This window comes from Rhopilema esculentum, chromosome 11 (assembly GCF_057945365.1).
Source record: "Rhopilema esculentum isolate cy_ngs chromosome 11, ASM5794536v1, whole genome shotgun sequence".
Lineage (NCBI taxonomy): Eukaryota > Metazoa > Cnidaria > Scyphozoa > Rhizostomeae > Rhizostomatidae > Rhopilema > Rhopilema esculentum.
In genome coordinates, this window is record NC_142825.1 from 17,074,946 (window position 1) to 17,100,573 (window position 25,628).

The 25,628-nt window shown below is 35.9% G+C and overlaps 6 protein-coding genes and 1 pseudogene across 9 annotated transcripts; 4 read left to right on the plus strand and 3 right to left on the minus strand.

The window, feature by feature from the left end:
• Positions 1–1,207: 1,207 nt before the first annotated feature.
• On the plus strand, positions 1,208–2,690 carry LOC148959144 (uncharacterized; annotated as a pseudogene).
• A 184-nt stretch (positions 2,691–2,874) lies between these two features.
• On the plus strand, positions 2,875–8,204 carry LOC148959145 (uncharacterized). Of its 2 annotated transcripts, XM_089111265.1 has the most exons (12): positions 2,875–3,561; positions 4,029–4,172; positions 4,471–4,609; positions 4,844–5,021; positions 5,247–5,598; positions 5,725–5,922; positions 6,207–6,393; positions 6,636–6,887; positions 7,177–7,348; positions 7,464–7,618; positions 7,771–7,968; positions 8,068–8,204. In XM_089111265.1, the coding sequence occupies exons 1-12, from the start codon at positions 3,115–3,117 to the stop codon at positions 8,184–8,186; spliced, it is 2,541 nt and encodes an 846-aa protein (XP_088967391.1). In that variant the 5' UTR covers positions 2,875–3,114; the 3' UTR covers positions 8,187–8,204. The 2 variants fall into 2 exon arrangements, with proteins under 2 accessions (XP_088967391.1, XP_088967392.1); XM_089111266.1 differs by lacking the exon at positions 7,771–7,968 and having other exon boundaries at positions 8,068–8,197.
• Positions 8,205–8,415: 211 nt separating this feature from the next.
• LOC148959146 (uncharacterized) lies at positions 8,416–10,283 on the minus strand. Its single transcript, XM_089111275.1, has 3 exons — positions 10,027–10,283; positions 8,861–9,115; positions 8,416–8,569 (listed from the first exon to the last, which is right to left on the minus strand). Exons 1-3 carry the CDS (start codon positions 10,281–10,283, stop codon positions 8,416–8,418), a joined length of 666 nt encoding a protein of 221 aa, XP_088967401.1.
• Positions 10,284–10,554: 271 nt separating this feature from the next.
• On the plus strand, positions 10,555–15,871 carry LOC148959147 (uncharacterized). Of its 2 annotated transcripts, XM_089111261.1 has the most exons (12): positions 10,555–11,228; positions 11,696–11,839; positions 12,138–12,276; positions 12,511–12,688; positions 12,914–13,265; positions 13,392–13,589; positions 13,874–14,060; positions 14,303–14,554; positions 14,844–15,015; positions 15,131–15,285; positions 15,438–15,635; positions 15,735–15,871. In XM_089111261.1, exons 1-12 carry the CDS (start codon positions 10,782–10,784, stop codon positions 15,851–15,853), a joined length of 2,541 nt encoding a protein of 846 aa, XP_088967387.1. In that variant the 5' UTR covers positions 10,555–10,781; the 3' UTR covers positions 15,854–15,871. The 2 variants fall into 2 exon arrangements, with proteins under 2 accessions (XP_088967387.1, XP_088967388.1); XM_089111262.1 differs by lacking the exon at positions 15,438–15,635 and having other exon boundaries at positions 15,735–15,864.
• Positions 15,872–16,082: 211 nt separating this feature from the next.
• On the minus strand, positions 16,083–18,162 carry LOC148959148 (uncharacterized). Its single transcript, XM_089111277.1, has 3 exons — positions 17,694–18,162; positions 16,528–16,782; positions 16,083–16,236 (listed from the first exon to the last, which is right to left on the minus strand). The coding sequence occupies exons 1-3, from the start codon at positions 17,948–17,950 to the stop codon at positions 16,083–16,085; spliced, it is 666 nt and encodes a 221-aa protein (XP_088967403.1). The 5' UTR covers positions 17,951–18,162.
• A 286-nt stretch (positions 18,163–18,448) lies between these two features.
• LOC148959149 (uncharacterized) lies at positions 18,449–23,538 on the plus strand. Of its 2 annotated transcripts, XM_089111267.1 has the most exons (12): positions 18,449–18,895; positions 19,363–19,506; positions 19,805–19,943; positions 20,178–20,355; positions 20,581–20,932; positions 21,059–21,256; positions 21,541–21,727; positions 21,970–22,221; positions 22,511–22,682; positions 22,798–22,952; positions 23,105–23,302; positions 23,402–23,538. In XM_089111267.1, the coding sequence occupies exons 1-12, from the start codon at positions 18,449–18,451 to the stop codon at positions 23,518–23,520; spliced, it is 2,541 nt and encodes an 846-aa protein (XP_088967393.1). In that variant the 3' UTR covers positions 23,521–23,538. The 2 variants fall into 2 exon arrangements, with proteins under 2 accessions (XP_088967393.1, XP_088967394.1); XM_089111268.1 differs by lacking the exon at positions 23,105–23,302 and having other exon boundaries at positions 23,402–23,531.
• A 211-nt stretch (positions 23,539–23,749) lies between these two features.
• Positions 23,750–25,617, minus strand: LOC148959150 (uncharacterized). The gene is made up of 3 exons (XM_089111274.1): positions 25,361–25,617; positions 24,195–24,449; positions 23,750–23,903 (listed from the first exon to the last, which is right to left on the minus strand). Exons 1-3 carry the CDS (start codon positions 25,615–25,617, stop codon positions 23,750–23,752), a joined length of 666 nt encoding a protein of 221 aa, XP_088967400.1.
• Positions 25,618–25,628: the final 11 nt, after the last annotated feature.

Genomic DNA, 25,628 nt, shown 5'->3' on the forward strand with positions numbered 1-25,628 from the left:
TGCAAATACGTTACTGCTCATGTTAACTGATGTCTGGAGTAGTATCAGCAATTAAAGCTCTGCAGTCACGTATCTTTTTTACAAGTTCTGATTTTATCTCATCTCCAATAATATTTATGACTGCCTTCTGTGTATTTTGGCTGAGAAATGTCAGCTTTGAGCCTCTTCCTTTCGCACCTCTTTTATCACCTTGGTGCGCTTTAAGCATTTTGTGCCAGTAAGGCTCCATCTGGATAAGCAGAGCTTTTTCTTCAATCTTAAGATTCAAACCAACGATCGAGGCAGGGTAGAATGTATGGTGATCCGCGTCCATAGATATCGATTGGTTAATTGGAAAGCTTATACAATTTTTTCACTTGAATTTGACATTTTTTCTACAGAATTGACTGTTGCCTTTTAAAACTCATAGCTTCTATTTATATCTTCTCTGCTTCCTTCTTCAGGGGCATAATCATAATCTGGGTCAGAATTGATAACTGTGCTTTTAGTATCACTGATACAAACATTATATGACATTGAAGCAGGATCATCTCCTGTAGCCTTAGATTTCAGGTTCTCAAGCTCAATCAAGCAGTTTTCTTCTCCTGTGATAACTTTCGTATTTATTGCTGCTTCCTCAGTTTCATGCATTTCTTTGCTTAACTCATTTTTCCCTCCATTAAAGTATTTCATGATCGCAATACCAAGCTTGTTCTCATCTTCCTTTCTTGCAGATTTTGCTTTTCTGTTTCCTGCACCAGATTTCTTTCGTTTTGGCGGTTGATCAGCAGACGTAACTTGAAAAACAGTATATAGTCATGAAAAACGTAATTTACTTGTGCACAAATGGAAGCACTGTATATAGATTTTTCCCGGGTAGTTTGTTGCTTGTGGATTCCTTTCCTTCAAATATCTTGTTTTGAATATAGCCATCCATGTCTTAAAAGCAGCTTCATCAGTTTCTGTAAATGAAGGGATAGAGTTGCATATAATGTAAACTCCAAAGCAGTAAACTACATGTCTATGGAACTACATATTCCTTGTGTTTCTGTGGAAGAGCAACATATTCTCCTGGCAGGATCCTTTTCGTGTCGTCTGCATTCAGCCATAGTCATTCAAAATACTCTGGTCTAGAAAGAGCACAAAGATCAAAGGGCACCGATATGCATGTTGCTATGATTAGTTTTAGATATCATATGACCCATCACCGTGCACACAAAATTTTAAAATGGCAACGGCAATGCAGGAGGATATGATTTCAGGCGATGATCTTGATATGATTATGGAGCTCTTTGAGTCAGGTTTTTTAGACGATGAACTCGTGATTCAGGATTTATTCGATAATGCTGTTTAAGAGCTAAGGAAGTTAGAAATGTTTATAAAGATTTGTTGAGCACATAAAAGAGAAAGCGATGATGTTGTCACCATGTAAATTTGAAGGTCTGGGCTGTGTTGTTACAACTGAGTCATTGGTTGGATAGAATATATTTAGATTCTTAATCTGAAGTTCTTAGCAGTTAATATAAAACAGTACGCATAGACTTTCAGCAATGATTTAAATATCCTTGACACTCAAATTGTGCAATTTTAGCATTGATCGCCATAGGTATCTCTTCAAAGAATTTTCCAAGAGTGTTTTTATTCAGGCTTTCTTATCAGACTTCCTACGTGGCCATTCCAAAATAATTGATCAGTAACAGATGAAGTTTCAATTTTTGGTTGTTGAAAAGCAGGTAGCCCTGCCTATGATTTTCATAGTATCTGTTGTTTCCAACACTTAAGTTCCTTCCATTATTTTACAGTTATTCTAAATCTTCTCTCTATTTTTATCTTTTGGAGCTTGAAGTGAGTGGATTTTGCTGTGACATTTGTGGTAAAAAGTGTAGAAGTAAGGGCGGTCTATCAAGGCACAAAAATACAAAGCATCGAGATATTGACAAAAATTAACCAGATTCATTTTTGATTGAAGATTACTGTCAGCTGGTAAATAATTGTGTTGAGATCCTTGGTGAAGACAAATGCTACCCTGAAGTTGTGAGGAATAGGTTCAAGGAATATAAATTTAATTAGTACAGAGTGCGGATATAAATTTCTTCATTCTCCTCAAGATCAGGACCTTCAAAAGTTTGTGATGTTTGGAAAAATTAGGGCACTATATTTATGTTTTGAAAAAATGGCAATATCAAGAAAATTTTTGAATTTTTTCTGCATCAGTGCCGATACATGCAGTAGAATTTTTTCCTGGACTTGATTTGATAGCATCTGTTCTTCTAGCCACAAGATTAGCAGACAAAATTGTATCATTTATCAAGCAGAAGAGGAAAGTTCAACTTCCTATAGTAAGAGAAACCTCTACAAGTCTATCAGTAAAAGAAAACTCAGCCTTGCAATATCAGTGGCTATGTGCTGTTTAGTCTGAACCAGCATCTGGGTAGATCCTCCAAATGGAAAACCAAACCAAGCCAACAGGCCATTGCTTTGCTTCAATCTGGAAAGCAAGGCATAGATTCAACTGCTTCACATAACCTTGTTGATTGCGTTAATGGAGAAGGCCTTTGGAGAATCAGCAAGGAAGTTGAGCAAATTTTTACAGTTGCAGAAATCCAGTTCAAAAACCTGACATCGGGAGGTCACATTGTAAGGACTGGAAAGGAAATATTAATACTCTCGTTAAGAACCATGAAATTGTGATCATTTTTTGACAGTGCCTAGGTTATGCTGAAATTAAGGTTCCTGAAAGTGTGGCAAAAGACATTTTGAACCAAGCTTTGATACTGTATGCCAAAGCAAATCAACAGGTACAAGGCAAGTACAAGGCAGGTACAAGGATCAACAGGTACAAGGTAAAGAAGATTTCAAAATCATTAAAGTGCCTATCTAGCCCAATTTAAATATGATCATAAATGTTGCAAAATGCTCAGTTGATTATGATTTTGATTTAATTTTTCGAAAATCCTTTCCTCTTCAAGAGAAATGCAGTCTTTTAACCGCGGCTTTGGACCAAATTTTCAAAAATTCGCGCTTTTGCTAAAAGGCATGGGGCGAGCTCTTGTGACGTACATTCCGGGAAGCCGCAAAGTAAACACTTCCCGGTAATTGCAGTAGTGTGGTCTATCCTATACACGAATTAGCAAAATGCCGGACAGGTGTGTCGTTTATGGGTGCTCCAATGAAAATTCTAAGGTAAAGGGCATCTCATTACATAGAATTCCATATTGGCAGGATGAAAATCCAGCAGCTTGTCGCCGAAGAAAGCTGTGGGTCAACTTTATTAGGACCAAAAGAGCGAATTTTCAGCCATCAAAGTATTCTTCCGTATGCTCCGTTCACTTTAAGCCGGAAGACTTTGAAAGGCAGAATTTTGCAATTCAAGGTTTTACTAGCAATTTAAAAAGGAGCCTTGTTAGAGATGATTTAGGGGTAAGTGCGGTTCCTTCGATATTCGCGACAAGCATGGAAGTGGAGACGGGCGAAACAGACGGAGATCAGGATGGGCCTAGCACTTCGGCACCAGCCAAAGGAGGAAAGAGTGCTGCAAATAAAGGAGTCAAGAGGCCAAGGACCTCACGCCAGCATCGAATGGTTTGTTTGACAGATTCTCTCTTTTCATTTATTTAATTTCATACTCGCTACCTTTCAAAATGGGTAGGGGTGGGGGTTAGGTTCATGCCAATATTTGAAGTCCGTTGAATATTTAAAGTTAACATAAGTACTCTGAAGCTATTCTTAGTGTGTTTCAGTTGCAAAATTGTTTTTTTGAGATCTGTGAATATGAAAAGGATCTGGCAGATCCTCCCCCATTGGCATCCCACCAGGGGGGTGAACCTAATTTTTGATAGTATTGCAAAAGATACAGCTACAAATTTTGTGAAACTTCAAAGAATTTTGCTAAATTCATGTTCTGCTTGAGTATAAATTTATTTCGTTGGCAAGGTTCAATAAATCCTTAACATTAGCAAAGTCAGCATGCTACTTTCTAGACCCTAGTGTGACCCCCTTGCTGAATTACTTCTAGTTTTGAAGTAATCCTTCATTTGAATCTCTTGCAGTTCATTAGAAATGCAATGAAAGAAACCCACAAGGAACAAGAAGAGGACTTTGATGGTGATGACGAGGACGATGATACACAAGATGAAGACTACATAGAAAATGATAGTCAAATATATCTAGCACAGGATGAAAATAGCACCAAGGTGGATATTTTATTGTTGAGAATTTATCCTACCAGCATCAGAGCACTAGCATTAGCATGTTAGCTCTCTTTATTTGCCTTAGCATGACCTGAGTTAGCAAACAAAGAACTATAAATATATATGTGTGTATGCATGCATGTTTGAATGAATTGCCAGAGTTGATGTGTAATGATATTATGACTTGCTTTGCTTTTTATGTGACTTTCTAGACTGAAATGCTTTCACCAGAAGCCCTAATGGCGATATATGCGAATCACAATTATTATTGTATTTACATGAAGCTTTCCTATTTTTATAGATGGAGGATTTTGCAAGTCAGACACCTGGTTGTCTAAATTGTAAATGGCTTTTGAGCAGACACCGTAGAACACGCAACATGTGGATAGCAAAGAAGTCTGAAGTTCTTAAACTTAAGGAAGAAATTAAGGCTAAAAATGGTAAGTTAAGACAAACTAATATAAATACATTCAAAATGCCCCAGAATGTAACATTTGAATTGAGTGAGATATACTATAATTGATAAGCTACTGCCATGATAAAAAGTAATAGAATTACTCGCTCTGATAAAGATATTATACATCCGCAAAAATTATAGACCTTTTTTGCATTAACAAATTAGGAAAATCTTTGTTGCCTTGTTTCAACAATTGACTGGAATTTTTCATTTTTAGAAATATTATCAAAGTTGGAGTGGTCAGAAATGCAGGCAGATCTTAATGCGTCTTTTGCCAATGTAGAGTCACCAGTAGATGAAGCTGAATCAATGGACAATATCTCTGAATCAGAGGACTATTTTGACATTGAGGAAGAAACAGAGTTGCAAGCAGTTGGAAGTGATGATGACATAAGGTTATAAAATGATATGAATTTTATTTGAATCAGGCCTTTAAAGAGTTTGAAAGGCAAAACATCAAGATTATTCAAAATCTTAAAGTCTGGGGGAATTTATTAAATTCTACTCTAAACATTGTGTTATATAGGTAAGGTAGTTTTGTTCTGAAATTATCAGAGTCAATGTTGCAATGTAACCATTTCCCACTCTTCAGCTCAACTTGATTTTGTTTCATTTTTCAGTGAGGAGAAATCTGATCATAAAAAAGAACCCAAATTTATTGTCTTCTTGTCGCAGCTTCTTCTTCTGTTCAGATTCTGCTCTCTGTGCAAATCAGATGACCCAAAAATTACCATGCGGAGAGTTGGAACCATGATTGAGGTCAAGACTGTTTGTCAGAATGAAGACTGTATAAGAAATGAAAACAAATGGCAAAGTCAACCCCTTTTTCCTGGCACAAAGATTCCTGCTGCAAACCTCCTTTTGTCCTTTGCAATACTTGTTGGTGGTAGTTCAGCTACTAAGGTTTCACACATCTTTAATCATATGGGTCTTGCTTGCATCTCATTATCAACATTTTTCAAACATCAAAAGGTGAACAGTATTTACATTTTGACATGCTCACTGCTTATATTTACCATCACTGTAGAAACAAAATGCAATAACTTGCTTGAGTGAGGTGGTCCAAGATGTAATCAATGTCCCTCCTTCACTTTTTAGGAAAAGCTTTTCCCAGCTGTCTACCAATACTGGATAAATACCCAAAATAGAATGATTTCATCATTAACAGAATCTGGAGAACAACTGGTGGTTTCTGGGGATGGGAGGCATGACAGTATGGGCCATAGTGCCAAGTTTGGAGCTTACAGCCTATTCTGCTGCAATACATCACAAATCATACACTTTTCTCTTGTTCAGGTATCTTTCTTTTCCTTGACTCTAACAAATGGTGTTCACAGAAAACTTTGACTATATGGTTTAATGACTATAAACTATTCTGTGAGTATAAGGTAATTCAAATTTTAAATTTTGTGGTATATTTTTATATTTCATCACTAATACATTCACTGATTCAGTTTTCTCTTTGATAACAACAAAATACATCACAGATCCTAATAACATTTAAGGTTAAAAGCTAGTTTTAGTTTCTGGTGTTTTCTTGTATTCACAATATTGTTATTACCTTTTATACTCAATGAAAGCGCAATGAGATTGGAAGTAGTACTGCCATGGAGTTTGAGGGTTTCAAGCGCAGCTTACAGTTTCTGGAGAACAATGGACTTAATGTGACAACATTCATCTCTGACAGACACTTGTCCATCGCTAAATACTTCAGAGAGGAGCGAAAAGATGTATTGCACTATTTTGATCTTTGGCATTTGAAGAAAAGTAGGTGTTGTTTACCTTATTTGCAGATTGGTCACCAAAGTCCAACACTCCTTGAAATAATGGTCCCAGTACTAGAATTTATTTTTCCAGCTCCAGTTGCTTGATGATCATTCTTAATTCCATTGCCAAAAAAGCTAATCTCACTCCCCAGTTAACCCTCAGTTAGTCCACTTAATGCAAAAGAAAATATTAATTGTAGTTCAGCGACCCTAACTTAAGGAATCTTCTTGTTTTATTTTCAGAAATTCGAAAGATTCTTCTGAGCATTTCAAATACCAAAGATTGTGGAGACTTGTCTGAATGGATCAAGGCTTGTGAAAGGCATTTGTACTGGAGTGCCACATCAACACCTGATGGCAATGGAGATATTATCTGGGCAAAATTTGTTTCCTTCCTTTGGCACATTTTGGATGAGCATACTGGTTTTGAAGATCCACTTTTTGACCACTGCGCACACGGAGAAGACATTGAAGAAAGAAAATGGCTAGAAAAAGGTAAATGTTTGATTTGGTCTTGTTTGGTCTCCCTAGAAAAATTATACCGAAACTTGTCAAAAATGGTTTCTGTTTAGTGTTCCTTCTTTTCTCTTAGAGGAATATAATACAGACACTAGGCTCTTCCCTATGAGAAACTAAAAAAAATACTTTGACTGTTTGGAAAATCTTCCTATAGTATTTTAGATAGCATACTTATATTGATAAATTGTTTTTCTGTTAGATTATAAAAAAATTGGACACATCTGTACATATTTTATTTTAATGCGCTACCTTTTTTACTGAACAGATACAACTGTATACGAAAAGCTGAGGCAGGCCTTGACCAAGAAGAGCCTTCAAAATGGGATCAAACAGGCATCTCCACTTTCCCAGACCAGTGCATTAGAAGGTTTCCACTCTGTATTGAACCATTTTGCTCCGAAAATGATTGCTTTCAGTTATACAGGAATGTTGATTAGGTAGGTTGTATTAAGCATATTTTTATCCTTGTCATATATCACTTTTCAAGAATTTGTTAAGATTGTAAAAGTGGCATGATCATTGTTGTTGCATAAATATTCCTTTCTTTTTAAGACATATTTTGGCAATTGTTCACTTCAATTTAAACTTGCACCGTGATGTACAAACAACACAGGATGGATCTGGTACACCCCAAGTTAAGGTCACCTACCCAAAATTCAAGAACGGAGAAGCAACTGTCAAGGAAGTCAAAGTAAAACAGAGATTTGGTATGGGCATTTGAAGATCACTAGCATATAATTTAGTATATTCATTTGTTTAATTGTCTGCGATATTGAATAAACTCAAACAATAGAAAGAATCAACATTGAAAATATGTAACACAATAAGTGCAGTACTGACATTGTATTCCCAAACATAGATTACGTTCCTGATATCTATGAGACATTGGTGGATGCCATAGCTGCTAACAACCTGAATGCTACAGTTGAACATTTAAATAAACTCGCTCCTTGTCCAATGTCTTCAGCAATAGAAAAGGAAGATAGGTTTGCTGCCATTGAAAAGCATTTTGCCCGTAAATCAGCAGTTACTGTTCCAGTTCCTCCATCAACATCAGGTACCAAATTTTCTTTATTTGAACCATAGTTTTACCATTTTACCATGATAATCAAGGGAGGCTTTAAATATATGAATGGTTCTTTTTCTATCTTTTCAGTTGATGAAGTAGTGAGCAGGAAACAACAGCAAAATCGACGTGCACCCCCTCAATGTTCTATCTGTCATAACTCAATGAAAGGTCACAAAAACATTTTGACATGCCCGAAAAACCAATAAATAAATCCCTTAGCTGAGTCAAAAAAGCTTCTTTTTGCTAAAACTATCTTAGAAGTGGTTTGCTTTTTTGCTTTCAAGTTTGCCTCTATGAGGAACTCAATTCTACATTTTGTATTGACCCAAAATCATCGGAAAGTGTTGAAGCAGCTTACTTTGTCTGAATGATATTACAGACCTTTATCATATAAAACAAACTTTGATTAAAATGTAAAATAACATTGTGAGCTACTCAGTCACTATCGGACTCATAGCCAGTCATCTCTTCAGAAGGAAATTTCTGCCTGATTTTGTTGTAAGCACAGGCTGGGAGAGGGATTCTTTTGTTTCCTATTCTGCCATGCACCAGCCTTGTAAATTCTCTATAAGAGATAGCGCGAAGGAATCTAGAAAAGATTCAAAATAATAAACTATGAGTATATGTCCAGAAATCAACAATTTTAGAAATATTGCATGAACACAAACTGATTTCTTGTGCTTTACATGCACATATTCACAATAAATAAGTACTGAATTGGAAAACGTTTAGAAAGCTTTGTGAAGCTAAATTCTGTACAAATTGCCAAGATAGATTTAATAGATAAACCTTACATTTAAATTTTGTTCAGTTTGTGATATAATAACTGATGTCCACAAGTATGCAAATATAATAAGTATCCAACAAATGTTGTACATACTTATTTTCATCACCAGTGTTTTTATAATGGCTTTTTTCTCTTGTCCTGTATCGATCTGCTGCCTGCCTCAGTGACCATTTTCCAAGAATTACTGGCTCAAATGCTGGGTGCTCAGTTACACATTTGGGTACATCATTGAGATCTGCCAGAATTCTTTTGTCTGAAAGACAAACATTGACAGCCTCAAGATCACTGCAACAGCAACACTCTTTTGGTTTTGCAAGTTTAGTCAAATTGCAATTACCACACTTGCACCTAAGGTATAGGAAAAAGTGAAGAAAATGAAAATATAGGAAAAAGTGAAAAGTTAAGAATAAAGTATTATAAAAATGATGGTTCTGACAGAAAAAGTGTTAATGGTGTCTACCCTTGCTTCTTTTTGTTTGTTTTTTACAATTGAGATGTGGAAACAAAAAATTGACAAAGCTTAATTTCTGGAGATTGATCTCTTGAAATGACAAAGCTTAGATATTTCCTTTGCCAGTCACCAAAAAGTATCCAATTTAAGTGCAAACAAAAAGGCAGAAACATATAATAATATTTTCAAATGCACCCCTGTAAATAAGCCCCATCCAATCAGCCCCTACTGTGGATGTGAAAAACCGCTACCCCTACATGCTTATTTTTGCAATGCATGATTTAGCCAATTATAAAGAAAACAGATAAACAAGAAACAAAAACAAACGAAGCATTTTCACGACAACACAACATTTATGATGATCTACAAGAATTTAATTCCTGCAAAATATTTTTATGGCCACTTTCATATTATATATATATATGTATATAAATAAATATATACTTTATAAGCCACCCCTGTAAAAAGCCTTGTACTAGAATAAATCCTCACACCAAAAAACGTTGCAAATTAATAAGCCTCATAGGCCTAATTCAATGATTCGAGGTACCTCCCATGGTTTGTATGAATTTTAAGTCACGCTTAATGAATTTTTAGTCAGTATAGTTAACCTCAGTCTGATTTATTATACAACATGATCTGCTGCAAGTGTGTCGTAACTTTACGATAGCCCGTAGCCTCTAGGCCCATATCAAGTTTCTTCAATAATCCGTTGCAAACAAAGGGCTATTAGTCATGAAAACACTCATACAAATTGAATGAATGAAACTAGCTACATTCATATTATTTTTGAAAGACAAATCCTTACCATTGCTCTATTGGGGTTGTGCCATTTAGTCGCAAAGCTAGCATTTCTGTCCGCTCACTTTCCTCCCTTCTTCTCCTACGATAATTTCTGATCCAATCCTGATTCGCGCGAGGTTCATCAGCATATGGCCCATAGCTTTCGTTACCGTTTAAATTCAAGTTGGCTGTAGCTGCAGTTGCACCCTCAACTTCTTGTTCAAAATCGCTTGATGAGCTTTGTACTGAAGTGGCGTCGTCACACTCCGATTCGGAAGACATCTTTGCCTATTCGCCCAGGGAGCGGTGTCCCGGAATGTACGTCACGCGCCTCCCTCGACTCAGACCCTTAGAAGCGCGATTTTTCCAAAAAGTAGCACTTTGAACCTCTTATTTTAAGAGATAAAAAGTCGTAAAAATTTAAACAAAAGGTTATTCGTCACAAGTATAGTCATCGGATTTAAAAAAAGTTTTAACACCGATATTGAAAATTTGGTTAGATAGGCACTTTAAAGTGCCTATCTAGCCCAATTTAAATATGATCATAAATGTTGCAAAATGCTCAGTTGATTATGATTTTGATTTAATTTTTCGAAAATCCTTTCCTCTTCAAGAGAAATGCAGTCTTTTAACCGCGGCTTTGGACCAAATTTTCAAAAATTCGCGCTTTTGCTAAAAGGCATGGGGCGAGCTCTTGTGACGTACATTCCGGGAAGCCGCAAAGTAAACACTTCCCGGTAATTGCAGTAGTGTGGTCTATCCTATACACGAATTAGCAAAATGCCGGACAGGTGTGTCGTTTATGGGTGCTCCAATGAAAATTCTAAGGTAAAGGGCATCTCATTACATAGAATTCCATATTGGCAGGATGAAAATCCAGCAGCTTGTCGCCGAAGAAAGCTGTGGGTCAACTTTATTAGGACCAAAAGAGCGAATTTTCAGCCATCAAAGTATTCTTCCGTATGCTCCGTTCACTTTAAGCCGGAAGACTTTGAAAGGCAGAATTTTGCAATTCAAGGTTTTACTAGCAATTTAAAAAGGAGCCTTGTTAGAGATGATTTAGGGGTAAGTGCGGTTCCTTCGATATTCGCGACAAGCATGGAAGTGGAGACGGGCGAAACAGACGGAGATCAGGATGGGCCTAGCACTTCGGCACCAGCCAAAGGAGGAAAGAGTGCTGCAAATAAAGGAGTCAAGAGGCCAAGGACCTCACGCCAGCATCGAATGGTTTGTTTGACAGATTCTCTCTTTTCATTTATTTAATTTCATACTCGCTACCTTTCAAAATGGGTAGGGGTGGGGGTTAGGTTCATGCCAATATTTGAAGTCCGTTGAATATTTAAAGTTAACATAAGTACTCTGAAGCTATTCTTAGTGTGTTTCAGTTGCAAAATTGTTTTTTTGAGATCTGTGAATATGAAAAGGATCTGGCAGATCCTCCCCCATTGGCATCCCACCAGGGGGGTGAACCTAATTTTTGATAGTATTGCAAAAGATACAGCTACAAATTTTGTGAAACTTCAAAGAATTTTGCTAAATTCATGTTCTGCTTGAGTATAAATTTATTTCGTTGGCAAGGTTCAATAAATCCTTAACATTAGCAAAGTCAGCATGCTACTTTCTAGACCCTAGTGTGACCCCCTTGCTGAATTACTTCTAGTTTTGAAGTAATCCTTCATTTGAATCTCTTGCAGTTCATTAGAAATGCAATGAAAGAAACCCACAAGGAACAAGAAGAGGACTTTGATGGTGATGACGAGGACGATGATACACAAGATGAAGACTACATAGAAAATGATAGTCAAATATATCTAGCACAGGATGAAAATAGCACCAAGGTGGATATTTTATTGTTGAGAATTTATCCTACCAGCATCAGAGCACTAGCATTAGCATGTTAGCTCTCTTTATTTGCCTTAGCATGACCTGAGTTAGCAAACAAAGAACTATAAATATATATGTGTGTATGCATGCATGTTTGAATGAATTGCCAGAGTTGATGTGTAATGATATTATGACTTGCTTTGCTTTTTATGTGACTTTCTAGACTGAAATGCTTTCACCAGAAGCCCTAATGGCGATATATGCGAATCACAATTATTATTGTATTTACATGAAGCTTTCCTATTTTTATAGATGGAGGATTTTGCAAGTCAGACACCTGGTTGTCTAAATTGTAAATGGCTTTTGAGCAGACACCGTAGAACACGCAACATGTGGATAGCAAAGAAGTCTGAAGTTCTTAAACTTAAGGAAGAAATTAAGGCTAAAAATGGTAAGTTAAGACAAACTAATATAAATACATTCAAAATGCCCCAGAATGTAACATTTGAATTGAGTGAGATATACTATAATTGATAAGCTACTGCCATGATAAAAAGTAATAGAATTACTCGCTCTGATAAAGATATTATACATCCGCAAAAATTATAGACCTTTTTTGCATTTACAAATTAGGAAAATCTTTGTTGCCTTGTTTCAACAATTGACTGGAATTTTTCATTTTTAGAAATATTATCAAAGTTGGAGTGGTCAGAAATGCAGGCAGATCTTAATGCGTCTTTTGCCAATGTAGAGTCACCAGTAGATGAAGCTGAATCAATGGACAATATCTCTGAATCAGAGGACTATTTTGACATTGAGGAAGAAACAGAGTTGCAAGCAGTTGGAAGTGATGATGACATAAGGTTATAAAATGATATGAATTTTATTTGAATCAGGCCTTTAAAGAGTTTGAAAGGCAAAACATCAAGATTATTCAAAATCTTAAAGTCTGGGGGAATTTATTAAATTCTACTCTAAACATTGTGTTATATAGGTAAGGTAGTTTTGTTCTGAAATTATCAGAGTCAATGTTGCAATGTAACCATTTCCCACTCTTCAGCTCAACTTGATTTTGTTTCATTTTTCAGTGAGGAGAAATCTGATCATAAAAAAGAACCCAAATTTATTGTCTTCTTGTCGCAGCTTCTTCTTCTGTTCAGATTCTGCTCTCTGTGCAAATCAGATGACCCAAAAATTACCATGCGGAGAGTTGGAACCATGATTGAGGTCAAGACTGTTTGTCAGAATGAAGACTGTATAAGAAATGAAAACAAATGGCAAAGTCAACCCCTTTTTCCTGGCACAAAGATTCCTGCTGCAAACCTCCTTTTGTCCTTTGCAATACTTGTTGGTGGTAGTTCAGCTACTAAGGTTTCACACATCTTTAATCATATGGGTCTTGCTTGCATCTCATTATCAACATTTTTCAAACATCAAAAGGTGAACAGTATTTACATTTTGACATGCTCACTGCTTATATTTACCATCACTGTAGAAACAAAATGCAATAACTTGCTTGAGTGAGGTGGTCCAAGATGTAATCAATGTCCCTCCTTCACTTTTTAGGAAAAGCTTTTCCCAGCTGTCTACCAATACTGGATAAATACCCAAAATAGAATGATTTCATCATTAACAGAATCTGGAGAACAACTGGTGGTTTCTGGGGATGGGAGGCATGACAGTATGGGCCATAGTGCCAAGTTTGGAGCTTACAGCCTATTCTGCTGCAATACATCACAAATCATACACTTTTCTCTTGTTCAGGTATCTTTCTTTTCCTTGACTCTAACAAATGGTGTTCACAGAAAACTTTGACTATATGGTTTAATGACTATAAACTATTCTGTGAGTATAAGGTAATTCAAATTTTAAATTTTGTGGTATATTTTTATATTTCATCACTAATACATTCACTGATTCAGTTTTCTCTTTGATAACAACAAAATACATCACAGATCCTAATAACATTTAAGGTTAAAAGCTAGTTTTAGTTTCTGGTGTTTTCTTGTATTCACAATATTGTTATTACCTTTTATACTCAATGAAAGCGCAATGAGATTGGAAGTAGTACTGCCATGGAGTTTGAGGGTTTCAAGCGCAGCTTACAGTTTCTGGAGAACAATGGACTTAATGTGACAACATTCATCTCTGACAGACACTTGTCCATCGCTAAATACTTCAGAGAGGAGCGAAAAGATGTATTGCACTATTTTGATCTTTGGCATTTGAAGAAAAGTAGGTGTTGTTTACCTTATTTGCAGATTGGTCACTAAAGTCCAACACTCCTTGAAATAATGGTCCCAGTACTAGAATTTATTTTTCCAGCTCCAGTTGCTTGATGATCATTCTTAATTCCATTGCCAAAAAAGCTAATCTCACTCCCCAGTTAACCCTCAGTTAGTCCACTTAATGCAAAAGAAAATATTAATTGTAGTTCAGCGACCCTAACTTAAGGAATCTTCTTGTTTTATTTTCAGAAATTCGAAAGATTCTTCTGAGCATTTCAAATACCAAAGATTGTGGAGACTTGTCTGAATGGATCAAGGCTTGTGAAAGGCATTTGTACTGGAGTGCCACATCAACACCTGATGGCAATGGAGATATTATCTGGGCAAAATTTGTTTCCTTCCTTTGGCACATTTTGGATGAGCATACTGGTTTTGAAGATCCACTTTTTGACCACTGCGCACACGGAGAAGACATTGAAGAAAGAAAATGGCTAGAAAAAGGTAAATGTTTGATTTGGTCTTGTTTGGTCTCCCTAGAAAAATTATACCGAAACTTGTCAAAAATGGTTTCTGTTTAGTGTTCCTTCTTTTCTCTTAGAGGAATATAATACAGACACTAGGCTCTTCCCTATGAGAAACTAAAAAAAATACTTTGACTGTTTGGAAAATCTTCCTATAGTATTTTAGATAGCATACTTATATTGATAAATTGTTTTTCTGTTAGATTATAAAAAAATTGGACACATCTGTACATATTTTATTTTAATGCGCTACCTTTTTTACTGAACAGATACAACTGTATACGAAAAGCTGAGGCAGGCCTTGACCAAGAAGAGCCTTCAAAATGGGATCAAACAGGCATCTCCACTTTCCCAGACCAGTGCATTAGAAGGTTTCCACTCTGTATTGAACCATTTTGCTCCGAAAATGATTGCTTTCAGTTATACAGGAATGTTGATTAGGTAGGTTGTATTAAGCATATTTTTATCCTTGTCATATATCACTTTTCAAGAATTTGTTAAGATTGTAAAAGTGGCATGATCATTGTTGTTGCATAAATATTCCTTTCTTTTTAAGACATATTTTGGCAATTGTTCACTTCAATTTAAACTTGCACCGTGATGTACAAACAACACAGGATGGATCTGGTACACCCCAAGTTAAGGTCACCTACCCAAAATTCAAGAACGGAGAAGCAACTGTCAAGGAAGTCAAAGTAAAACAGAGATTTGGTATGGGCATTTGAAGATCACTAGCATATAATTTAGTATATTCATTTGTTTAATTGTCTGCGATATTGAATAAACTCAAACAATAGAAAGAATCAACATTGAAAATATGTAACACAATAAGTGCAGTACTGACATTGTATTCCCAAACATAGATTACGTTCCTGATATCTATGAGACATTGGTGGATGCCATAGCTGCTAACAACCTGAATGCTACAGTTGAACATTTAAATAAACTCGCTCCTTGTCCAATGTCTTCAGCAATAGAAAAGGAAGATAGGTTTGCTGCCATTGAAAAGCATTTTGCCCGTAAATCAGCAGTTACTGTTCCAGTTCCTCCATCAACATCAGGTACCAAATTTTCTTTATTTGAACCATAGTTTTACCATTTTACCATGATAATCAAGGGAGGCTTTAAATATATGAATGGTTCTTTTTCTATCTTTTCAGTTGATGAAGTAGTGAGCAGGAAACAACAGCAAAATCGACGTGCACCCCCTCAATGTTCTATCTGTCATAACTCAATGAAAGGTCACAAAAACATTTTGACATGCCCGAAAAACCAATAAATAAATCCCTTAGCTGAGTCAAAAAAGCTTCTTTTTGCTAAAACTATCTTAGAAGTGGTTTGCTTTTTTGCTTTCAAGTTTGCCTCTATGAGGAACTCAATTCTACATTTTGTATTGACCCAAAATCATCGGAAAGTGTTGAAGCAGCTTACTTTGTCTGAATGATATTACAGACCTTTATCATATAAAACAAACTTTGATTAAAATGTAAAATAACATTGTGAGCTACTCAGTCACTATCGGACTCATAGCCAGTCATCTCTTCAGAAGGAAATTTCTGCCTGATTTTGTTGTAAGCACAGGCTGGGAGAGGGATTCTTTTGTTTCCTATTCTGCCATGCACCAGCCTTGTAAATTCTCTATAAGAGATAGCGCGAAGGAATCTAGAAAAGATTCAAAATAATAAACTATGAGTATATGTCCAGAAATCAACAATTTTAGAAATATTGCATGAACACAAACTGATTTCTTGTGCTTTACATGCACATATTCACAATAAATAAGTACTGAATTGGAAAACGTTTAGAAAGCTTTGTGAAGCTAAATTCTGTACAAATTGCCAAGATAGATTTAATAGATAAACCTTACATTTAAATTTTGTTCAGTTTGTGATATAATAACTGATGTCCACAAGTATGCAAATATAATAAGTATCTAACAAATGTTGTACATACTTATTTTCATCACCAGTGTTTTTATAATGGCTTTTTTCTCTTGTCCTGTATCGATCTGCTGCCTGCCTCAGTGACCATTTTCCAAGAATTACTGGCTCAAATGCTGGGTGCTCAGTTACACATTTGGGTACATCATTGAGATCTGCCAGAATTCTTTTGTCTGAAAGACAAACATTGACAGCCTCAAGATCACTGCAACAGCAACACTCTTTTGGTTTTGCAAGTTTAGTCAAATTGCAATTACCACACTTGCACCTAAGGTATAGGAAAAAGTGAAGAAAATGAAAATATAGGAAAAAGTGAAAAGTTAAGAATAAAGTATTATAAAAATGATGGTTCTGACAGAAAAAGTGTTAATGGTGTCTACCCTTGCTTCTTTTTGTTTGTTTTTTACAATTGAGATGTGGAAACAAAAAATTGACAAAGCTTAATTTCTGGAGATTGATCTCTTGAAATGACAAAGCTTAGATATTTCCTTTGCCAGTCACCAAAAAGTATCCAATTTAAGTGCAAACAAAAAGGCAGAAACATATAATAATATTTTCAAATGCACCCCTGTAAATAAGCCCCATCCAATCAGCCCCTACTGTGGATGTGAAAAACCGCTACCCCTACATGCTTATTTTTGCAATGCATGATTTAGCCAATTATAAAGAAAACAGATAAACAAGAAACAAAAACAAACGAAGCATTTTCACGACAACACAACATTTATGATGATCTACAAGAATTTAATTCCTGCAAAATATTTTTATGGCCACTTTCATATTATATATATATATGTATATAAATAAATATATACTTTATAAGCCACCCCTGTAAAAAGCCTTGTACTAGAATAAATCCTCACACCAAAAAACGTTGCAAATTAATAAGCCTCATAGGCCTAATTCAATGATTCGAGGTACCTCCCATGGTTTGTATGAATTTTAAGTCACGCTTAATGAATTTTTAGTCAGTATAGTTAACCTCAGTCTGATTTATTATACAACATGATCTGCTGCAAGTGTGTCGTAACTTTACGATAGCCCGTAGCCTCTAGGCCCATATCAAGTTTCTTCAATAATCCGTTGCAAACAAAGGGCTATTAGTCATGAAAACACTCATACAAATTGAATGAATGAAACTAGCTACATTCATATTATTTTTGAAAGACAAATCCTTACCATTGCTCTATTGGGGTTGTGCCATTTAGTCGCAAAGCTAGCATTTCTGTCCGCTCACTTTCCTCCCTTCTTCTCCTACGATAATTTCTGATCCAATCCTGATTCGCGCGAGGTTCATCAGCATATGGCCCATAGCTTTCGTTACCGTTTAAATTCAAGTTGGCTGTAGCTGCAGTTGCACCCTCAACTTCTTGTTCAAAATCGCTTGATGAGCTTTGTACTGAAGTGGCGTCGTCACACTCCGATTCGGAAGACATCTTTGCCTATTCGCCCAGGGAGCGGTGTCCCGGAATGTACGTCACGCGCCTCCCTCGACTCAGACCCTTAGAAGCGCGATTTTTCCAAAAAGTAGCACTTTGAACCTCTTATTTTAAGAGATAAAAAGTCGTAAAAATTTAAACAAAAGGTTATTCGTCACAAGTATAGTCATCGGATTTAAAAAAAGTTTTAACACCGATATTGAAAATTTGGTTAGATAGGCACTTTAAAGTGCCTATCTAGCCCAATTTAAATATGATCATAAATGTTGCAAAATGCTCAGTTGATTATGATTTTGATTTAATTTTTCGAAAATCCTTTCCTCTTCAAGAGAAATGCAGTCTTTTAACCGCGGCTTTGGACCAAATTTTCAAAAATTCGCGCTTTTGCTAAAAGGCATGGGGCGAGCTCTTGTGACGTACATTCCGGGAAGCCGCAAAGTAAACACTTCCCGGTAATTGCAGTAGTGTGGTCTATCCTATACACGAATTAGCAAAATGCCGGACAGGTGTGTCGTTTATGGGTGCTCCAATGAAAATTCTAAGGTAAAGGGCATCTCATTACATAGAATTCCATATTGGCAGGATGAAAATCCAGCAGCTTGTCGCCGAAGAAAGCTGTGGGTCAACTTTATTAGGACCAAAAGAGCGAATTTTCAGCCATCAAAGTATTCTTCCGTATGCTCCGTTCACTTTAAGCCGGAAGACTTTGAAAGGCAGAATTTTGCAATTCAAGGTTTTACTAGCAATTTAAAAAGGAGCCTTGTTAGAGATGATTTAGGGGTAAGTGCGGTTCCTTCGATATTCGCGACAAGCATGGAAGTGGAGACGGGCGAAACAGACGGAGATCAGGATGGGCCTAGCACTTCGGCACCAGCCAAAGGAGGAAAGAGTGCTGCAAATAAAGGAGTCAAGAGGCCAAGGACCTCACGCCAGCATCGAATGGTTTGTTTGACAGATTCTCTCTTTTCATTTATTTAATTTCATACTCGCTACCTTTCAAAATGGGTAGGGGTGGGGGTTAGGTTCATGCCAATATTTGAAGTCCGTTGAATATTTAAAGTTAACATAAGTACTCTGAAGCTATTCTTAGTGTGTTTCAGTTGCAAAATTGTTTTTTTGAGATCTGTGAATATGAAAAGGATCTGGCAGATCCTCCCCCATTGGCATCCCACCAGGGGGGTGAACCTAATTTTTGATAGTATTGCAAAAGATACAGCTACAAATTTTGTGAAACTTCAAAGAATTTTGCTAAATTCATGTTCTGCTTGAGTATAAATTTATTTCGTTGGCAAGGTTCAATAAATCCTTAACATTAGCAAAGTCAGCATGCTACTTTCTAGACCCTAGTGTGACCCCCTTGCTGAATTACTTCTAGTTTTGAAGTAATCCTTCATTTGAATCTCTTGCAGTTCATTAGAAATGCAATGAAAGAAACCCACAAGGAACAAGAAGAGGACTTTGATGGTGATGACGAGGACGATGATACACAAGATGAAGACTACATAGAAAATGATAGTCAAATATATCTAGCACAGGATGAAAATAGCACCAAGGTGGATATTTTATTGTTGAGAATTTATCCTACCAGCATCAGAGCACTAGCATTAGCATGTTAGCTCTCTTTATTTGCCTTAGCATGACCTGAGTTAGCAAACAAAGAACTATAAATATATATGTGTGTATGCATGCATGTTTGAATGAATTGCCAGAGTTGATGTGTAATGATATTATGACTTGCTTTGCTTTTTATGTGACTTTCTAGACTGAAATGCTTTCACCAGAAGCCCTAATGGCGATATATGCGAATCACAATTATTATTGTATTTACATGAAGCTTTCCTATTTTTATAGATGGAGGATTTTGCAAGTCAGACACCTGGTTGTCTAAATTGTAAATGGCTTTTGAGCAGACACCGTAGAACACGCAACATGTGGATAGCAAAGAAGTCTGAAGTTCTTAAACTTAAGGAAGAAATTAAGGCTAAAAATGGTAAGTTAAGACAAACTAATATAAATACATTCAAAATGCCCCAGAATGTAACATTTGAATTGAGTGAGATATACTATAATTGATAAGCTACTGCCATGATAAAAAGTAATAGAATTACTCGCTCTGATAAAGATATTATACATCCGCAAAAATTATAGACCTTTTTTGCATTAACAAATTAGGAAAATCTTTGTTGCCTTGTTTCAACAATTGACTGGAATTTTTCATTTTTAGAAATATTATCAAAGTTGGAGTGGTCAGAAATGCAGGCAGATCTTAATGCGTCTTTTGCCAATGTAGAGTCACCAGTAGATGAAGCTGAATCAATGGACAATATCTCTGAATCAGAGGACTATTTTGACATTGAGGAAGAAACAGAGTTGCAAGCAGTTGGAAGTGATGATGACATAAGGTTATAAAATGATATGAATTTTATTTGAATCAGGCCTTTAAAGAGTTTGAAAGGCAAAACATCAAGATTATTCAAAATCTTAAAGTCTGGGGGAATTTATTAAATTCTACTCTAAACATTGTGTTATATAGGTAAGGTAGTTTTGTTCTGAAATTATCAGAGTCAATGTTGCAATGTAACCATTTCCCACTCTTCAGCTCAACTTGATTTTGTTTCATTTTTCAGTGAGGAGAAATCTGATCATAAAAAAGAACCCAAATTTATTGTCTTCTTGTCGCAGCTTCTTCTTCTGTTCAGATTCTGCTCTCTGTGCAAATCAGATGACCCAAAAATTACCATGCGGAGAGTTGGAACCATGATTGAGGTCAAGACTGTTTGTCAGAATGAAGACTGTATAAGAAATGAAAACAAATGGCAAAGTCAACCCCTTTTTCCTGGCACAAAGATTCCTGCTGCAAACCTCCTTTTGTCCTTTGCAATACTTGTTGGTGGTAGTTCAGCTACTAAGGTTTCACACATCTTTAATCATATGGGTCTTGCTTGCATCTCATTATCAACATTTTTCAAACATCAAAAGGTGAACAGTATTTACATTTTGACATGCTCACTGCTTATATTTACCATCACTGTAGAAACAAAATGCAATAACTTGCTTGAGTGAGGTGGTCCAAGATGTAATCAATGTCCCTCCTTCACTTTTTAGGAAAAGCTTTTCCCAGCTGTCTACCAATACTGGATAAATACCCAAAATAGAATGATTTCATCATTAACAGAATCTGGAGAACAACTGGTGGTTTCTGGGGATGGGAGGCATGACAGTATGGGCCATAGTGCCAAGTTTGGAGCTTACAGCCTATTCTGCTGCAATACATCACAAATCATACACTTTTCTCTTGTTCAGGTATCTTTCTTTTCCTTGACTCTAACAAATGGTGTTCACAGAAAACTTTGACTATATGGTTTAATGACTATAAACTATTCTGTGAGTATAAGGTAATTCAAATTTTAAATTTTGTGGTATATTTTTATATTTCATCACTAATACATTCACTGATTCAGTTTTCTCTTTGATAACAACAAAATACATCACAGATCCTAATAACATTTAAGGTTAAAAGCTAGTTTTAGTTTCTGGTGTTTTCTTGTATTCACAATATTGTTATTACCTTTTATACTCAATGAAAGCGCAATGAGATTGGAAGTAGTACTGCCATGGAGTTTGAGGGTTTCAAGCGCAGCTTACAGTTTCTGGAGAACAATGGACTTAATGTGACAACATTCATCTCTGACAGACACTTGTCCATCGCTAAATACTTCAGAGAGGAGCGAAAAGATGTATTGCACTATTTTGATCTTTGGCATTTGAAGAAAAGTAGGTGTTGTTTACCTTATTTGCAGATTGGTCACTAAAGTCCAACACTCCTTGAAATAATGGTCCCAGTACTAGAATTTATTTTTCCAGCTCCAGTTGCTTGATGATCATTCTTAATTCCATTGCCAAAAAAGCTAATCTCACTCCCCAGTTAACCCTCAGTTAGTCCACTTAATGCAAAAGAAAATATTAATTGTAGTTCAGCGACCCTAACTTAAGGAATCTTCTTGTTTTATTTTCAGAAATTCGAAAGATTCTTCTGAGCATTTCAAATACCAAAGATTGTGGAGACTTGTCTGAATGGATCAAGGCTTGTGAAAGGCATTTGTACTGGAGTGCCACATCAACACCTGATGGCAATGGAGATATTATCTGGGCAAAATTTGTTTCCTTCCTTTGGCACATTTTGGATGAGCATACTGGTTTTGAAGATCCACTTTTTGACCACTGCGCACACGGAGAAGACATTGAAGAAAGAAAATGGCTAGAAAAAGGTAAATGTTTGATTTGGTCTTGTTTGGTCTCCCTAGAAAAATTATACCGAAACTTGTCAAAAATGGTTTCTGTTTAGTGTTCCTTCTTTTCTCTTAGAGGAATATAATACAGACACTAGGCTCTTCCCTATGAGAAACTAAAAAAAATACTTTGACTGTTTGGAAAATCTTCCTATAGTATTTTAGATAGCATACTTATATTGATAAATTGTTTTTCTGTTAGATTATAAAAAAATTGGACACATCTGTACATATTTTATTTTAATGCGCTACCTTTTTTACTGAACAGATACAACTGTATACGAAAAGCTGAGGCAGGCCTTGACCAAGAAGAGCCTTCAAAATGGGATCAAACAGGCATCTCCACTTTCCCAGACCAGTGCATTAGAAGGTTTCCACTCTGTATTGAACCATTTTGCTCCGAAAATGATTGCTTTCAGTTATACAGGAATGTTGATTAGGTAGGTTGTATTAAGCATATTTTTATCCTTGTCATATATCACTTTTCAAGAATTTGTTAAGATTGTAAAAGTGGCATGATCATTGTTGTTGCATAAATATTCCTTTCTTTTTAAGACATATTTTGGCAATTGTTCACTTCAATTTAAACTTGCACCGTGATGTACAAACAACACAGGATGGATCTGGTACACCCCAAGTTAAGGTCACCTACCCAAAATTCAAGAACGGAGAAGCAACTGTCAAGGAAGTCAAAGTAAAACAGAGATTTGGTATGGGCATTTGAAGATCACTAGCATATAATTTAGTATATTCATTTGTTTAATTGTCTGCGATATTGAATAAACTCAAACAATAGAAAGAATCAACATTGAAAATATGTAACACAATAAGTGCAGTACTGACATTGTATTCCCAAACATAGATTACGTTCCTGATATCTATGAGACATTGGTGGATGCCATAGCTGCTAACAACCTGAATGCTACAGTTGAACATTTAAATAAACTCGCTCCTTGTCCAATGTCTTCAGCAATAGAAAAGGAAGATAGGTTTGCTGCCATTGAAAAGCATTTTGCCCGTAAATCAGCAGTTACTGTTCCAGTTCCTCCATCAACATCAGGTACCAAATTTTCTTTATTTGAACCATAGTTTTACCATTTTACCATGATAATCAAGGGAGGCTTTAAATATATGAATGGTTCTTTTTCTATCTTTTCAGTTGATGAAGTAGTGAGCAGGAAACAACAGCAAAATCGACGTGCACCCCCTCAATGTTCTATCTGTCATAACTCAATGAAAGGTCACAAAAACATTTTGACATGCCCGAAAAACCAATAAATAAATCCCTTAGCTGAGTCAAAAAAGCTTCTTTTTGCTAAAACTATCTTAGAAGTGGTTTGCTTTTTTGCTTTCAAGTTTGCCTCTATGAGGAACTCAATTCTACATTTTGTATTGACCCAAAATCATCGGAAAGTGTTGAAGCAGCTTACTTTGTCTGAATGATATTACAGACCTTTATCATATAAAACAAACTTTGATTAAAATGTAAAATAACATTGTGAGCTACTCAGTCACTATCGGACTCATAGCCAGTCATCTCTTCAGAAGGAAATTTCTGCCTGATTTTGTTGTAAGCACAGGCTGGGAGAGGGATTCTTTTGTTTCCTATTCTGCCATGCACCAGCCTTGTAAATTCTCTATAAGAGATAGCGCGAAGGAATCTAGAAAAGATTCAAAATAATAAACTATGAGTATATGTCCAGAAATCAACAATTTTAGAAATATTGCATGAACACAAACTGATTTCTTGTGCTTTACATGCACATATTCACAATAAATAAGTACTGAATTGGAAAACGTTTAGAAAGCTTTGTGAAGCTAAATTCTGTACAAATTGCCAAGATAGATTTAATAGATAAACCTTACATTTAAATTTTGTTCAGTTTGTGATATAATAACTGATGTCCACAAGTATGCAAATATAATAAGTATCCAACAAATGTTGTACATACTTATTTTCATCACCAGTGTTTTTATAATGGCTTTTTTCTCTTGTCCTGTATCGATCTGCTGCCTGCCTCAGTGACCATTTTCCAAGAATTACTGGCTCAAATGCTGGGTGCTCAGTTACACATTTGGGTACATCATTGAGATCTGCCAGAATTCTTTTGTCTGAAAGACAAACATTGACAGCCTCAAGATCACTGCAACAGCAACACTCTTTTGGTTTTGCAAGTTTAGTCAAATTGCAATTACCACACTTGCACCTAAGGTATAGGAAAAAGTGAAGAAAATGAAAATATAGGAAAAAGTGAAAAGTTAAGAATAAAGTATTATAAAAATGATGGTTCTGACAGAAAAAGTGTTAATGGTGTCTACCCTTGCTTCTTTTTGTTTGTTTTTTACAATTGAGATGTGGAAACAAAAAATTGACAAAGCTTAATTTCTGGAGATTGATCTCTTGAAATGACAAAGCTTAGATATTTCCTTTGCCAGTCACCAAAAAGTATCCAATTTAAGTGCAAACAAAAAGGCAGAAACATATAATAATATTTTCAAATGCACCCCTGTAAATAAGCCCCATCCAATCAGCCCCTACTGTGGATGTGAAAAACCGCTACCCCTACATGCTTATTTTTGCAATGCATGATTTAGCCAATTATAAAGAAAACAGATAAACAAGAAACAAAAACAAACGAAGCATTTTCACGACAACACAACATTTATGATGATCTACAAGAATTTAATTCCTGCAAAATATTTTTATGGCCACTTTCATATTATATATATATATGTATATAAATAAATATATACTTTATAAGCCACCCCTGTAAAAAGCCTTGTACTAGAATAAATCCTCACACCAAAAAACGTTGCAAATTAATAAGCCTCATAGGCCTAATTCAATGATTCGAGGTACCTCCCATGGTTTGTATGAATTTTAAGTCACGCTTAATGAATTTTTAGTCAGTATAGTTAACCTCAGTCTGATTTATTATACAACATGATCTGCTGCAAGTGTGTCGTAACTTTACGATAGCCCGTAGCCTCTAGGCCCATATCAAGTTTCTTCAATAATCCGTTGCAAACAAAGGGCTATTAGTCATGAAAACACTCATACAAATTGAATGAATGAAACTAGCTACATTCATATTATTTTTGAAAGACAAATCCTTACCATTGCTCTATTGGGGTTGTGCCATTTAGTCGCAAAGCTAGCATTTCTGTCCGCTCACTTTCCTCCCTTCTTCTCCTACGATAATTTCTGATCCAATCCTGATTCGCGCGAGGTTCATCAGCATATGGCCCATAGCTTTCGTTACCGTTTAAATTCAAGTTGGCTGTAGCTGCAGTTGCACCCTCAACTTCTTGTTCAAAATCGCTTGATGAGCTTTGTACTGAAGTGGCGTCGTCACACTCCGATTCGGAAGACATCTTTGCCTATT

Bases quoted from the DNA above. Each gene is read 5' to 3' on its own strand.
- LOC148959145 (XM_089111265.1), top strand. From the start codon at position 3,115: ATGCCGGACAGGTGTGTCGTTTATGGGTGCTCCAATGAAAATTCTAAG. The intron at 6,394-6,635 runs GTAGGTGTTGTT...TTTTATTTTCAG, and splicing joins TCTTTGGCATTTGAAGAAAA to AAATTCGAAAGATTCTTCTG. The intron at 6,888-7,176 runs GTAAATGTTTGA...TTTACTGAACAG, and splicing joins AAGAAAATGGCTAGAAAAAG to ATACAACTGTATACGAAAAG.
- LOC148959146 (XM_089111275.1), bottom strand. From the start codon at position 10,283: ATGTCTTCCGAATCGGAGTGTGACGACGCCACTTCAGTACAAAGCTCA. The intron at 9,116-10,026 runs GTAAGGATTTGT...CCTATACCTTAG, and splicing joins ACAACCCCAATAGAGCAATG to GTGCAAGTGTGGTAATTGCA. The intron at 8,570-8,860 runs GTATGTACAACA...AATCTTTTCTAG, and splicing joins AACACTGGTGATGAAAATAA to ATTCCTTCGCGCTATCTCTT.
- LOC148959147 (XM_089111261.1), top strand. From the start codon at position 10,782: ATGCCGGACAGGTGTGTCGTTTATGGGTGCTCCAATGAAAATTCTAAG. The intron at 13,266-13,391 runs GTGAACAGTATT...TTCACTTTTTAG, and splicing joins CATTTTTCAAACATCAAAAG to GAAAAGCTTTTCCCAGCTGT. The intron at 15,286-15,437 runs GTATGGGCATTT...TCCCAAACATAG, and splicing joins CAAAGTAAAACAGAGATTTG to ATTACGTTCCTGATATCTAT.
- LOC148959148 (XM_089111277.1), bottom strand. From the start codon at position 17,950: ATGTCTTCCGAATCGGAGTGTGACGACGCCACTTCAGTACAAAGCTCA. The intron at 16,783-17,693 runs GTAAGGATTTGT...CCTATACCTTAG, and splicing joins ACAACCCCAATAGAGCAATG to GTGCAAGTGTGGTAATTGCA. The intron at 16,237-16,527 runs GTATGTACAACA...AATCTTTTCTAG, and splicing joins AACACTGGTGATGAAAATAA to ATTCCTTCGCGCTATCTCTT.
- LOC148959149 (XM_089111267.1), top strand. From the start codon at position 18,449: ATGCCGGACAGGTGTGTCGTTTATGGGTGCTCCAATGAAAATTCTAAG. The intron at 20,933-21,058 runs GTGAACAGTATT...TTCACTTTTTAG, and splicing joins CATTTTTCAAACATCAAAAG to GAAAAGCTTTTCCCAGCTGT. The intron at 21,257-21,540 runs GTATCTTTCTTT...ACTCAATGAAAG, and splicing joins TACACTTTTCTCTTGTTCAG to CGCAATGAGATTGGAAGTAG.
- LOC148959150 (XM_089111274.1), bottom strand. From the start codon at position 25,617: ATGTCTTCCGAATCGGAGTGTGACGACGCCACTTCAGTACAAAGCTCA. The intron at 24,450-25,360 runs GTAAGGATTTGT...CCTATACCTTAG, and splicing joins ACAACCCCAATAGAGCAATG to GTGCAAGTGTGGTAATTGCA. The intron at 23,904-24,194 runs GTATGTACAACA...AATCTTTTCTAG, and splicing joins AACACTGGTGATGAAAATAA to ATTCCTTCGCGCTATCTCTT.